Here is a 15,195-nt window from a genome sequence, read left to right as displayed (position 1 = left end):
TGAAAAGCTATTTTCTTTCTCAGGATTATGTTTTCTAAGCACTGCTCTGAACAGTAAATGCATTTGGAAATCAAGTATCCATCATTTTACCTGTTTTATTGATGATCAGTAATTGAGTGAGAGGGTCATGTGGTTGTTGTCCAGGAGCAAGGAAATACAACTGAGGAGAAAGTTCCCAGGTGTAACTGTTTTGATATATTTTCACCATGGCATACTCCACAAGAAGAGGGCAAAATCCAGCCATTAGAATTAGTAGCCTACATAAAAGAAAATTGTCAACATGAATGCAATGTCATTTCCTGATCTAATACTCTCTGAGCAGTTTGTAATGTAATGGGATAAAGAAATTATAAAAATTAACACACAATTAACTGTCACATTTCTTGAGTATTTTGTCCTTTTGCCACCTCCAAATTCAAGATGATAAACTGTAGATTTGTCCTTTGTTCATTTCTCCTGGTGCTTTTTGGCCATTGGATATCCCATAAAATTTCATGCGATATTTGTCCTTTGGATGTCAAGATTCTGCCTCTCTCCTGTGCTTCCACTGTGATACTTTCTCTTTCTGCTGCCTAATTCATCATATCTTTGTGTTTTTTTGCTTGCCTTTATACCTTAGATTTGCTTTTTAACGCATTGACTTAAAAAAAAAAACCTATGGCAACTCTGATACTTACAGTGCTAAAAGGGCTTTTCTTTCATGCTTTAACTTTAACAAGCGAACCCTTGCAATTGCGCAGATTTGCTGTCGCCAGAGAGCCACATCACCTATTGTCTTTCTCATCTTGTTAAGTGAAGAGAGGACTTGTTCCATCTCAACAAGCCTTTCGGTGTCGTCAGCTTTTTCCACTTGTACTTCTCCCAAAATAGCAATGTCTGCAAAACATAAAATAAGCAACTCGTATGTACTTTATTGAGCCTACTATAGGGATTGGCTCTGCTAAGGATATCATGATTAGACTCTTCCGTGTTACTATAGGTATAATGTGGTTTTGCTGGTTACTGCCTTAAAATAGAGAAATAGATGAAATGTTTATTTTTTGAACAAAAGGGATAGAAAGGAGACCTTAGGTAATTTGGATACAGACAACACATTACAGAGGTCAAGATAAATAGGCAAGGTCATCACAGTGCTCAGGAATGACTTGGAAAGTCAGTAAAGGAAACAAATATCTTACATGTTCAATTAAGCTACAAATTGACATGCTCTGAACAGGGAGTAAACTGTAAATGGCAAGCTACAAACTGGGAGTTAGCTATAAATTGTTACTGCAGAGATTTCAAAACTATTGAGGTTTGAATAGTTTCTGAGACTGCATTCTTTTGTGTGTTCTCTATAATCTCTGGATACCCAGGATACTGTCCACTGTATAATGCTAAAATAAGCCTAATATCAAACCTCAAAAAGCACACACCCGTAAATGTATAAGTACAATGACAGGACACAAAACACACTGTGAATGAAAATATAAGGATCTTAAGATAGTGGTCAAAAGTCTATTAAAAAAATTAGCCAGGCGTGGTGGTGAGCACCTGTAGTCCCAGCTACTCAGGAGGCTGAGGCAGGAGAATGGCGTGAACCCTGGAGGCAGAGCTTGCAGTGAGCCGAGATCGTGCCACTGCACTCCAGCCTTGGTGACAGATGGAGACTCCATCTCAAAAAAAATATAATAATAATAATAATAATAATAATATTAATAATAATTCAGGGATATTCTGCTTCTTGTTAGTTGCAAGAGACTGTCACCTGTCTTACCAAGGGAATAAATATTAGTTATTTTTAATCCATCAGATGGGTGAGAGCACAAAGAAAGCTAGAAAAACTAACATGTGTAAAGGAAGGAAGCATTTCTAGGGGGAGAAGATTCCTGTGGAAGCTTTCATCTTTAGGGACATGGCAGAAAAAGGAAAAAGGAGAAAACCACCATAGGTAGGCGAAAAGAAAGCAGCCCAGATTAAACAAATTCTATGATTATATGTGGGCTGATATAACTGACTAGAATCATGTGGTAACTACGTCACAAAACGAGTTTACAGCATCTACCAACTTTTTTTCATGGAACCTTTCCTAAGTGCATAGGAACAGTACAGCAGTAGCTGGGGGCAGATACTGAGAAAAACGGAGAGAAACACAAGAAGCTGCATAGTGTCTTGAGCAAAACATCATCAGGGTTCATGGGTCTTTCCTTTTGTGTAATACATTAGTCCACTAGGGTCCAGTCACTGAATGAGAGAGTGGAGAGATTTATACTAACAAATAAATAAACAAAAAGTGATGACAGGCTGAAAATTAGTGAGATTAATCGTTATTGAGATATTTGATAGTAGGGCTATAGAGAAATAGAATTTTTCCAGTGCTATAATTCAAAGTCATGTCTAAGGGAAAGACCTGATTCTACCTTTAAAACATTCAAAGCTGGGAGAAGGCTGAATCTAATAAAACCTGTGCAAAAGCCCAGGCACTTGCCAAATACAAATTAGATCAGTTCTGCCATCCACATCAGTAGTCTGACAGAGGAAGAGTCATGCGGTTTTCTGGCCATCGTTTACCTCAGTGTTCCTGTTTTGTTAAAGCAATATCCATGATAAAATACAAATTTCAAGACATATGAAGAAGCAAGGAAATATAACCCATAGGGAAGAGGAAAAAAAATCAGAGTCAGTTACTGATAACAGTCATCAGTCACATGGTCCACATGTTAGAATTAAAATACACAAATTTAAAAATAACTGTGCTAAATAAGTTATAAGATCTACTGGAAAATATGGACAATATTGGGAGCAGATGAGAAATAGTAAAGAATTGAAACTCTAAAAAAGAACAAATGAAAATGTTAGAATGAAAAAGTGCAGTATCAGAAATAGAGAGTTTATTATGTTCGGCTTCAAAACGGTCTGAACACAAGAGAATAAGTTATTTGTGACCTTGAAAATAGGTAGATAGATATTGTCCAATTTCTAACATAAAGAAAAAAAAAGGAAAAACCTGACACCAGAGAATCTGAGATCTGTGGAACAGTACAATATGTCTAATTAAGACTTTATTGCTGGCCTACAGGAATTTAATAGTTTCATTTTTAAAGTATTGTTTGGGGTTCTTAAGTGTTTTCGATCTGTGGGTTCATGTTTTATATTAATTTATGATTTAGAATAAATGCTTTATCTGAAATTGCCCTTAGAAGCCTAAGGCTAATAAGAGTGCAGTGAGCCTTGGATGTAGAAAAATGGATTATTTTTAACTACAAAGCAATGTTGACAAGGATGCGTTTCATTTTTACACAAGCTTGTCTAAGAAGAGCCTTAATCATCATCTCCACATTTTGTAATCACATCTTTGGAACAGTGTGTTCTTGAAATATGTGCTTTTACATAATAATTTTCATGCATTTTATTTACCCGATTCATTAATTGTAGATTTTCCTTCTAGCTTCAGGAATACTTCATTCAAAGTTGTCATGGAAACACCATAATTCTCAATTCCTAGGTCAGGATAGCTATCAAGATCCTTGTAAAGTTCTAAAGAATACATACACAGCAGTGAATTAAAACCAGAGTCACAAGTGAACTGAAGACGATTTTTCAAACTAATAAGCACAAATCTATGAAATTATACTTGTGGTATGTCAAAGACATTTGAAAATTAACATTTCATAATAGATCATCTTATTCTGAAAATTCTATATATTATTTTCTATTTTACATCATGTGTTAAAACCCAAATATTACTTTATTATCAAACATTAACTTATGTTCATTTGCATTTCTGTTAAAGTTTAATCTTAGTTTTTTCTGACTTCCTTTTAAAATTTAATTAATTGTGAAACTCTGGGTTTTTCAACTCTAAGCCTAATTAATTGAAGAGTCTTTTCTAGAGAACAGATATAAATGGGAGCCATTTATGCTGTAACTGACAAAAGGAAAGGAATTAATTTTTTGAGAATTAATTGGATGGTGCAGAATCCTCTGTAGTTTAGAAAATATTTGTTAAAGAGAAGACATAGAATATAAGCCATTTAAAAGTTTTCTGTTTCTAACAATGGAAGAAAAAATTCACAAGACCTAACAGGCAGAGAATGTGGAATTGTATCAGAGAATTTTCCTGGAATTGTAACAGTGATTATTCCCTCTAGCAATTTTATATCTATTCATTCTTTAGTTCATTCACCAAAATATACTTATGCTTCCATCATTGTTCATGAAGCAATGAACAATGCCCCTGCCTGCATGGATTTGAATTATAGTGGTTAAATCAAGCTTACATAAAAACCTAATTCTAATACTAGGGTGATTACAGAAGTCCTGAGGCTTCGATCTGGAGCTCCTGCTTGGGCAAAAGGATAAGTTAAAAGCTTTTTGTCTTGACTAGAATACCGCATACAGAAAGGTAGAAAAGAAGTAAGATTTTAGCTACTAGTGAGTATTATGCGTCATTCTTCATTCTACCTAAAGCGTTTACAAATTTTCTTTAAATTATAATTACTCTTAAAAAGTACTAATTAGAATTTGCTTAACACTTTACCTGATGATTCTAAGGAATGCTTGGGTTGTCACCATAAAATGTGTATTTGAATGAATGTATATGTCTTTGTTAACCACATATATACAGCAAGTTTAATTGTTTCAACCACTAATGCGGGCCCTCATAGTGCCCAATTGTTAAGGAACAGGTTCCCTGAACAACAACTGTAATTAGTAAACTTTTATGCATTAGCCTGAAAAACCCAAAGTTATTGCAAAAGTCTCACTGAGAGAGACAGCCACATCACAGGGCTGTTTAATGAAGTGCGTAAGCCAGAGGTTTTCAACCATTTGGATTTCTGTCCATTTATGAATACTAGAATATTATGTTACACACTACTAGGGAAGAAGGACTAAAAGAAGCCCTCTAAAATGTCCAGGCATTACAATACAGCTATTAGAATATAATTCTATTTCCCACTATACAGAAAATAATTTAGTTATTGTACTGTTCTTTTGATTATGTTTCAGTTCCTGAGCATACTGTAAGACCTCAATAAATGTTAGTTGTAATAATAATAATTGTGATGATGACTATTATTCACATATTTTATTTCACAGTGTTCATGTACATTACCTGGAAATTTATTTGTTCTTTCTAAGGGTAATGTATAAACAAGTTTTCCTTCGCTTTTGGCTGATAATTTGGCATCAGGGATGTGCTGTTTAACAAGTGATGTTATGTTTTCTTCAACACATATTTCATTTAACTGCAAGCTGGCATTCAGAAAAACAAAAGACATATGTTATTTGACATAGTCTCCAATAGCAAGAAAATAATTAACTATTCTCCATAGGACAAAGAAGATCAATTAAAATCTAATGCCAGAAATAGGTCAGACAAACATGAAATAAGAGGACAAAAACCCAAGAAATAAGAGGACAAAAACCCAAACAAATCATATAAATGTGATGGACAAAAGAAAAGAATGAGCCAACCAGAGTTACTGGTGAGGTTACTCAGGGGTAGTTCCCAGAGAAGTCTGATATTGATTCAAGCCCCCAAAGAGAGGGTGGTCGCAGAGTGGAAAATACCAGGGTTGCAATACAGCAAAGGTCAGGACTATGCAAAATGGATAACGTTGCAGATGCATGTTCAGTTTTAAGTTGACTAAATAGAATTTTTGTATTGCTTCAAAAGAACAAGAGACTTGTGATAAGTATAGATGCCAAACAGTTTCAGTTATTCAATCTAGTCATCCAATACAAATTTAATAAGTTCTTAGTATGTGACAAACATCATACTCAGTGTGGAGGATACAATGGTGACTAAAACAGCATTATTCTGCTCTTATGGAGTTGATTGTCTAGTGCAGGAGTCAAGAAGAAAACATGTAGACAACCAGATGAGTAAAATAATTATCAAGAGTAGTAAGTGCCATGAAGGAAACTGGATTATAGATAGAAACTAATAATGAATGAATGTGGTTTGCTTTTCTTGTAATGCTAAGCCCAGAACTTTGAATAAGAACAAAGTATCATTGAGAAAATCAGTTTATCCATTGAAAAATACCACAGCTATTTCTCCATTATAGGGAAACAGACAAACACAATATTCTATTAATTGAGGTTATAAATTATACAGTGGGCAAAATATCAGTAGTGACTTGGCTTTGAAATATTGTTTTGGCATCTGGAATGTGTTATTTAACTTATCTAAACAGTTCCTATATTAGAAAAGTGGAATAATGATTCCTAGCCTCTAGGGTTATTCTAACAACGGAATAATAGTGATGCTTGCACTTAGCAAGCCCTTAAAAATGGTAGCAATTTTATTTGACCAAATGCATAAGTCAAAAATTATTCCACTGACACAAAAGTCATGTATGAACTTAAAAGAATATACGCTATTTTTTTAGAAGTAGTGAAATCCACTGAAGGAATGAAGCAAAAAATGTCATAGCTGTTTTCCATGATGCTGACTCCTGAAATGAAAACAATTAAAGAATTATTCCTTGGCCACTTGTAGGAACTTGTGCTGAGTGCTAGGGGGGAATGAATGAATCATGCAGAAAGTCATTCCTTGAGGAACTTGAAGCTTGAAAGTGGAGGTTATAAAACTTTTCCTGTAAAATGTATACTAGATAGTAAATTTTCTAGGCTTTGTAGGCTATTGGAACTCTGTTGAAACGCTTCCACTCTGCTGTTCTAATGTGGAGGCAGCCAGAGCAGTATGTAAAAGAATGGGCATGACTGGGCTCCAACCAAACTATTTACAGAAAGAGGAAGTAGGCTGGATGTGGCTCATGAGCTCTAATTTGTTGACCCTTAGATTAGAAGAAAATAAGGCAATTGCACAAATAGGAGTCCATAAATGGATTCGCAAATTGGGCAGGGATCCTGACTAGCACTTTTTATTTTGAAAACATGTTATGTTTCCATGCAGTGTGCCAGGCAGTCTCTTATTTATTTTTCTATAACCTTTACTTGTAAGTAGGAATTGCTACTCTCACTTTGTAGGTGAAAACACTGACTTTCAGATAGTTTAATTAATTTCCAAGAAGAGATTCAAACGAAGTGCTATAAGAAATTAAAAAAAAATGGGACGTTACACAGAACTAGAAAAATATCCACATGAGATATTTTTCAAATAACTTTCTAGGACTTAAACAAGTGCAGATGAGTTAAGGAAACTGTCATCCTATTTTCTTTGTCTTGTTGTCATGATAGGTTTGTTTTCTTTCTTAAGTATAGATGGTATAAATTTACAAAAACGACCAATCATGTAACAAAAAAAGTAGTTTAAAATATGGATTTGACTACTAGATTTAGAAGTTAAAAATATTCAGGTTCAATTTCTGGCTCCAGCACTTCTTAATCTAGGGAGTCTGTAATTTCATCTGTAAAGTAAAAGTAACAACACTTCTATTTTAAACAATAGAAGATTTAGGAGGGGAGGTAGAGCAAGATGGCCAGATAGAACCCTCCAGAAATCCCCCTATCCCCCAGGAACACCAGATTGCACAACTGTCCACACAAGGAAGTACCTTCAGAAGAACAAAAAAATCAGGTGAGCAATGATAGTGGTTTTAACATCATATAAGGAAAGAAGCACTGGAGAGGATAGGAAAGACAGTCTTGAATTGCTGACACAACTTCCCAACCCTAGCAGCAGCTGTGTGGCACAGAGAGAGAATGTTGTATGCTTGGGGGAGGGAGAGGACAGTGATTATGGGACTTTGCATTGGAACTCAGTGTTGCCTGTCACAGTGAAAAGCAACGTAGGGCAGAATTCAGCCAGTGCCCACAGAGGGAGCATTTAGACCAGCCTTAGCCAGAGGGGAATCATTCATCCCACTACCATGGACTAAAGTGCTCTGGGGATCTAAATAAACTTAGAACCACAGGGACTGAAATTCCTGGGCAAGTCCTGATGCTGTTCTGGACTCAAAGCCAATGGACTTGGGGTGCAAAAGACGTCAAGAGACACCAGCTAGAGCAGCCAAGGGAGTGCCTGTTTCACCCCCTCCCCCAACACCAGACAGTGCAGCTTGCTGTTCCAGGACAGACTCCCTCCTTCTGTTGAGGAGAGGAGAGAGGAGTAAATAGGATTTTGTTTTGCAACTTGCATACAAGCTCAGCCACAGCAGAATAGGACACCAGGCAGAGTTCTGAGGACCCCATTCCAGGCCCTTGCTCCAAGATGACATTTTTAGACATACCCTAGGCCAGAAGAGCACCTGCTGCCTTGAAGAAGAAGACCCAGTTCTGGCAGAATTCATCACCTCCTGACTAAAGAACTTTTGGACCTTGAATAAACACCAGCAGTAGCCAGGCAGTACTTGCCACAGGACTTGGGTGAGGCCCAGTGCTCTGCTGGCTTCAGGTTTGACTTAGCACATTCCCAGCTGTGATGGCCCTGGGGAGAGACTTTCTGCCTGAGGAAAAGAGAGGGAAGAGTAAAGGGGACTTTGTTTGCAGCTTAGGTACCAGCTTAGCTACCGTGGTGTAGAGAGCACCAAGTGGACTCCTGGGGTCCTGGATTCTAGGCCTTGGCTCCTGGATGGCATTTCTGGACTTGCCCCAGGCCAGAGGGGAGCCCATTGCCCTGAAGGGAGCTACCCAGGCCTGGCAGCATGTACTACAAGCTGCCTGAAGGCCCTTGGGCCTTGAGTGAACATCAGTGGTAGCCAGACAGTACTCGCTGCAGGCCTGGGGCAGTGGTGACTAGGGGGAGAGACTCCTCCTTGAGGAGAGGGAAGAGTGGGAAGACTTTGTCTTCTGGTTTGGGTGTCTGCTCAGCTGCAGCAGACTACAGCTGCATGTAGATTCCTAAGATTTCTGACTCTGGTCCTTGCTCCCAGATGGCATTTCTGGACCGACCCTGGGCCAGTGGGAAGCTTGCCACCATAAAGGGAAGGATACAAGTCTGGCTGTATTTGCCACCTGCTGCCTGAAGAGCCCTTGGGCTTACAGTGAATGTTGGCGGTAGCCAAGCAGTGGTCGCTGAGGGTCTTGGGAAAGACCCAGTGCTGTATTGGCTTTAGATCTGACCCAGCATAATCCTAGTGGTGGTGGCTACAGGGGTGCTTGTGTCACCCCTCTGCCAGTTCCAGACAGCTCAATACACACACACACACACACACACACACACACACACACACACACACACACACACTCCATTTGGAGAAAGTTAAGGGAAGGGAACAAGAGTCTCTGCCTGGTAATCCAAAGAATTCTCCAGGAACACCAAAGTGGTCCGTCTAATAGTCTGCAAGAATCACAATGTTACTGGGTTTGAGGGTGCCCCCTAGTGCTGATACAGCTGCAGTGACCAAAGACTTAGACCATAATATTCCATTCCCTTTGAATACTTGGAAAGCCTTCCCAAGAAGGATGGGTACAAACAAGCCCAGACTGTGAAGACTACAATAAATACTTAACTCCTCAGTGCCCAGACACTGATGAACATCCACAAGCATCAAGACTATCCAAAAAAACATGACCTCACCAAATGACTAAATAAGGTACCAGGGACCAATGCCAGAGTGACAAAGATATGTGACTTTTCAGACAGATAATTCAAAATAGTTGTTTTGAGGAAGTTCAAATAAATTTAAGATAACACAGAGAAGGGACTCAGAATCCTATCAGATAAATTTAACAAAGAGATTGAAATAATGTTTAAAAATCAAGCAGAAATTCTGGAGCTAAAATATCAATTGACATACTGAAGAATGTATCAAAGTCTCTCAAGCAGAAGAATCAATGAGCTTGAAGACAGGCTATTTGAAAATACTCAGAAGAGACAAAAGACAAAAGAATTGAAAAAGAATGAAGCATGCCTACAAGATCTAAAAAAGAGCCTCCAAAGGACAAGTATAAGAGTTATTGGCCTTAAGGAGGAGATAGAGAAAGAGATAAAGATAGAAAGTTTATTCAAGGGATAATAACAGAGAACATTCCATGCAAACAGAAAACAGAAAAGAGCAGAAATAGATATCTTTATATTAGACAAAATGAATTCCAAGACAAAAACCATAAAAAGAGAAAAAGAACGTCACCATATAATGATAAAAGAGTCAATTCAGCAAGAAGATATAGCAATTGTGAATATATATGCACCCAACACTGGAGCACCTGGATATGTAATGCAAATGTTATTAAGGCTAAAGACGAAGAGAGAGAGAGAGAGACCCAATACAATAATAGCTGGAGACTTCAACACACTACTTTCAGCACTGGACAGATGATCCAGACAAAAAATCAAAAACATTGGACTTAATGTGCACTATAGATCAAATGGACCTAATAAATATTTATAGGACATTTTATCCAATGGCTGTGAAATACACAGTCTTCTCCTCAGCACATGGATCATTCTCAAGGATAGACAATATGCTAGCCACAAAAGAAGACTTAACATTTTTTTTTCAAATTGAAATTATACCAAATAGCTTCTCTGACCACAATAGAATAAAACTAGAAATCAATACAAGAGGAACTTTGGAAACCATACAAACACATGGAAATTAAATAATATGTGTTAGAATGACCAGTGGGTCAAGGAAGAAATTAAGAAGGAAATTGAAAAATTTATTGAAACAAATGAAAATGGAAACACAACATGCCAAAACCTATGGAATACAGTGGAAGCATTACTAAATGGAGGATTTATAGCAATAAATGCTTACATCAAAAAGATAGAAAAACTTCAAATGAACAACCTAACGACACTTCTTAAGAACTAGAGAAGCAAGAGCAAACCAAACCCAAAAGTCATAGAATAAAAGAAATAATAAAAATCACAGGAAAAATAAATAAAATTGAAATGAAATAAACAATACAAAAAGCTGAAAAGTTTGAAAAGTTAAACAAAATGGACAAACTTTTAGCCAGACTAAAAAAAAAAAAAAAAAGAGCAAAGACAAAAATAAATAAAATCAGAGATAAATAGGAGAAATAACTGATACTGCAGAAATTCAAATGCTCATTAGTGGCTACTATGAGCAACTGTATGTCAATAAATTAGAAAACCTAGAAGAAATGGACAAATTTCTAGACACATACAATCTACCCAGATTGAACCATGAAGAAATCCAAAACCTGAACATACCAATAACAACTAACAAGATTAAAGCCATAATAAAAAGTCTTCCAGCAAAGAAAAGCAAGGGACCTAAAAGCTTCAGTGCTGAATTCTACCAAATATTTAAGAATAACTAATACCAATCCTATTCAAAATTATTCTGAAAAATAGAGGAGGAGGGAATACCTTGAAACTCATTATGTGAGGCCAGTATTGCCCTGATCACCAAAGACACATCAAAAAAAGAAAACTACAGGCCAATATCACTGGAATATTGATGTGAAAATCCTCATCAAAATACTAGCAAACCAAATTCAACAACATATTAAAAAGATCATTCATCTTGCTCATAGTTGGATTTATCCCAGAGATTCAAGGATGGTTCAATGTATGGAAATCAATGTGATACATCATATCAACAGAATAAAGGGCAAAAAAGATATGATCACTTCAACTGATGCCGAAAAAGCAATTGATAAAATTCAACATCTCTTCATGATAAAACCCTCAAAAATCTGGGTGTAGAAGGAACATATCTCAACAAAATAAAAGCCATATATGGCAAACCTACAGCTAGTATCATACTCAGTGGGGGAAAGCCTTTTCTCTAAGATCTGGAACACAACAGTGAGGTCCATTTTCACCACTGTTATTCAACATAGTACTGGAAGTCCTAGCTGTGGCAATCAGATAAGAGGCAGAAAAAAAGGGCATTCAAAACAGAAAGGAAGAAATCAAATCATCCTTGTGGGCAAATGGTATGACCTTATATTTGAAAAATCCTAAAAACTACACCAAAAAGCTATTAGAACTGATAAAGTCAGTAAAGTTGCAGGTTACAAAATCAATATACAAAAATCAATAGCATTTCTATATGCTAACAGCGAGCAAACTGAAAAAGAGATCAAGAAAGTAATCCCACTGACAATAGCTACAAATAAAATAAGATACCTGGCAATAAACTTAACCAAAGAAGTAAAAGATCTCTATAGTGAAAACCATAAAACATTGATGTAAGAAATTGAAGAGGACACAAAAAAGGAAAGATATTCCATGCTCATGGATTGGAAGAATCAATATTGTTAAAATATTCATACTACCCCAAACAATCTACTTATTCAACACAATCTCTATCAAAATACCAATGACATCCTTCACAGAATAGAAAACAAACTAGTATTTATATGGAACCACAAAAGGCCCAGAATAGACAAAGCCATTCTTAACAAAAAGAACAAAACTGAAGGAATCACATCCCCTGACTTCAAATTATACTACAGAGTTATAATAACCAAAACAGCATGGTACTGGCATAAAAACAGACACATAGACCAATGAACAGAATAGAGAATGCAGAAATAAATCCATACATCTACAGTAAACTCATTTCAACAAAAGGACCAGGAACATACGTTGGGGAAAGTCTCTTCAATAAATGATGCTAAGAAAACTGGATATCCACATGTGGAAGAATGAAACTAGACTCCTATCTCTCACTGTTTACAATTATCAAATCAAAATGGATTAAAGACTAAATTATAAGTCCTTAACCTAGGAAACTACTACAAGAAAACATTGGAGAAACTTCCCAGGGCATTGGTCTGGGTAAAGATTTCTCTACCCCACAAGCAGAGGTGACTAAAGCTAAAATGGACAAATGAAATTACATCAAATTAAAAAGCTTCTGCACAACACAGCAATCAATCAAGTAAAGAGACAACTCATAGAGTAGGAGAAAATATTTGCAAACTATCCATCTAACAAGTGATTAATAATCAGACTATATAAAGAGCTCAAACAACTTAATAGGAAAAAATCTAATAATCCAATTCAAAATGGGCAAAATATCTGAATAGATAGCTCTCAAAAGAAGACATACCAATGACAAATAGGCATATGAAAAAGGGCTTAATATCATTGATCATCAGAGAAATGCAAATCAAAACTACAATGAGACATCATCTCACCCCAGTTACAATGGCTTTTATCCAGAAGACAGGCAATAACAAATGCTGGCAAGGATGTGGAGAAACGGGAATCATCGTACTGTGTTGGTGGGAATGTAAATTAGTAAAGCCACTATAGACAACGTTTGCAGGTTCCACAAAAATCTAAAAATAGAGCTACCATATGATCCAGCAATCCCACTACTAGGCATATACGCCAAAGAAAGGAAATCAATATGGCAAAGAAATATCTGCACTCTCATGTTTATTGATGCACCATTCACAAGAGCCAAGATTTGGAAGCAACGTAAGTGTCCATCAACAGATGTTTGGGTAAAGAAAATGTGGTACATACACACAATGGAGTACTATTCAGCCACAAAAAGAATGAGATCCTGTCATTTGCAACAACATGGATGGAATGGAGATCATTATATTAAGTGAAATAAGCTAGGCACAGAAAGACAAGCTTCATATATTCTCATTCATTTGCGAGAGCTAAAAATTAAAACAATTGATTTCATGAAGATAGAGAGCAGAAGGATGGCTACCAGAGGCTGAGAAGGGTAGTGGGGTGGTGGGGAAGTGGGGATGGTTAATGGGTACAATAATACTGTTAGTAGAATGAGAGCTAGTATTTGATAGCACATTCTTCCCAGATTATATTACATGTGAATATAATTATATATTACTGTGACATTCTTCACAGATTTTATTACATGTACAATATATTAATATGACTATACAGACTATATTAATATGTGCAATATATTGTTGACTATAGTCAACATATATTAAAACAACTAAAGGAGTATAACTGGAATGTTTGTAACACAAAGAAGTGATTAATGCTTGAGGCAATGAATACCCCATTTATCCGATGTTATTATTATGCACTGCATGCCTGTATCAAAATATCTCATGTACCCCATAAATATATACACCTACTATGTACCCATTAAAATTAAAAGTTAAAAGATAGAAGATTTAAGTAAAATAATGTTAAGTATCATATCTGAGTCACTCAGTAAATTACAGTTAGAATATGCTGCTATTCAAAATAAAGATAATAAAATGAAGAGGATGGACGGGAGGAGAAGAACAAGAAAGAAGGGGAAGATCTAGGAGGAGTGGAAGCAAGTAGCCGACTTAAGAATATATTAACACCCTGGGAAGATGAGAGATGATGAAGGTGTAAAATACAAGTGTGTCAGTTGAAAAGGTTCCCTTAATACATACCTCCATTAATAAAAACTGTGTTGCAGATATATATTTTTAATCATATTTATCTAAATTTTGGTGTTATATTCTTAGTATCTAAAATCTCCTGATCAATATCTCTTACATATACATACTAACTAGGTAGACACAAATACGTGTACATGTTTGTACAAACACCTGTGTATAATAATACAAATTCTTCAAGACTCTGTCCCAAAAATAATAATAATAATAATAATAATAATAATACAAATTCTTGGCCGGGCGCAGTGGCTCATGCCTGTAATCCCAGCACTTTGGGAGGCCGAGGGGGGCAGATCACAAGGGCAGGAGATCAAGACCATCCTGGCCAACACAGTGAAACCCTGACTCTACTAAAAATACAAAAAAACTTAGCCGGGCGTGGTGGCGGGCGCCTGTAGTCACAGCTACTCGGAGAGGCTGAGGCAGGAGAATGGCGTGAACCCGGGAGGCGGAGCTTGCAGTGAGCTGAGATCGCGCCACTGCACTCCAGCCTGGGTGACAGAGCAAGACTCCGTCTCAAAATAATAATAATAATAATAATAATAATAATAATTCTTATGTGTTGTAATGTTTTCCTTCAAGCATCAAGCCTTACACTAGACCAGTTCTCATCTACTCGCAGCCTTCTTAAGTGACCTTACCTTAAGTGATATCCAATCCCCCATTTCTTCTTTAGAAACAAAGAAGAGCCTGCACACTTTAGCTTCCCTTGGGAGAGAAATACTTTCCTGTCTGAAAAAGAAGAAGAGCAAAGATGAAAGTTTGTTAAAAAGTGGCCCATTCATTTCCAAGAAAATACAGGTAATTATCTCTATAATCAAACTTTAATTCAGGAACTTCTAAGGTTTTAAATGCAGGACTTGATAAAGACTCAATGAAATAGACACATTTTAATCTCGTTTACATGCCGTTTTGCAATCCATCCCATCAGGGAGGTTAAATTTTGTGGATATATGT

At 36.5% G+C, this 15,195-nt stretch overlaps 1 protein-coding gene across 1 annotated transcript in view; it reads right to left on the bottom strand.

Annotated features, from left to right (window-relative positions):
• LOC100590018 (ATP-binding cassette sub-family A member 8) overlaps positions 1–15,195 on the bottom strand; it is a 93,378-nt gene that overhangs the window by 34,921 nt on the left and 43,262 nt on the right. Inside the window, exons 17-21 of the mRNA XM_003276081.4 lie at positions 14,880–14,970; positions 5,096–5,235; positions 3,397–3,516; positions 678–876; positions 91–257 (exon numbers count right to left, since the gene is read on the bottom strand). Coding sequence (XP_003276129.2) covers positions 91–257; positions 678–876; positions 3,397–3,516; positions 5,096–5,235; positions 14,880–14,970 — 717 coding nt within the window. The remainder of the gene's footprint in view (positions 1–90; positions 258–677; positions 877–3,396; positions 3,517–5,095; positions 5,236–14,879; positions 14,971–15,195) is intronic.

The sequence above is a fragment of the Nomascus leucogenys genome, chromosome 14 (assembly GCF_006542625.1).
Source record: "Nomascus leucogenys isolate Asia chromosome 14, Asia_NLE_v1, whole genome shotgun sequence".
Taxonomy (NCBI): domain Eukaryota; kingdom Metazoa; phylum Chordata; class Mammalia; order Primates; family Hylobatidae; genus Nomascus; species Nomascus leucogenys.
This window is presented reverse-complemented; position numbering and strand designations above follow the sequence as displayed.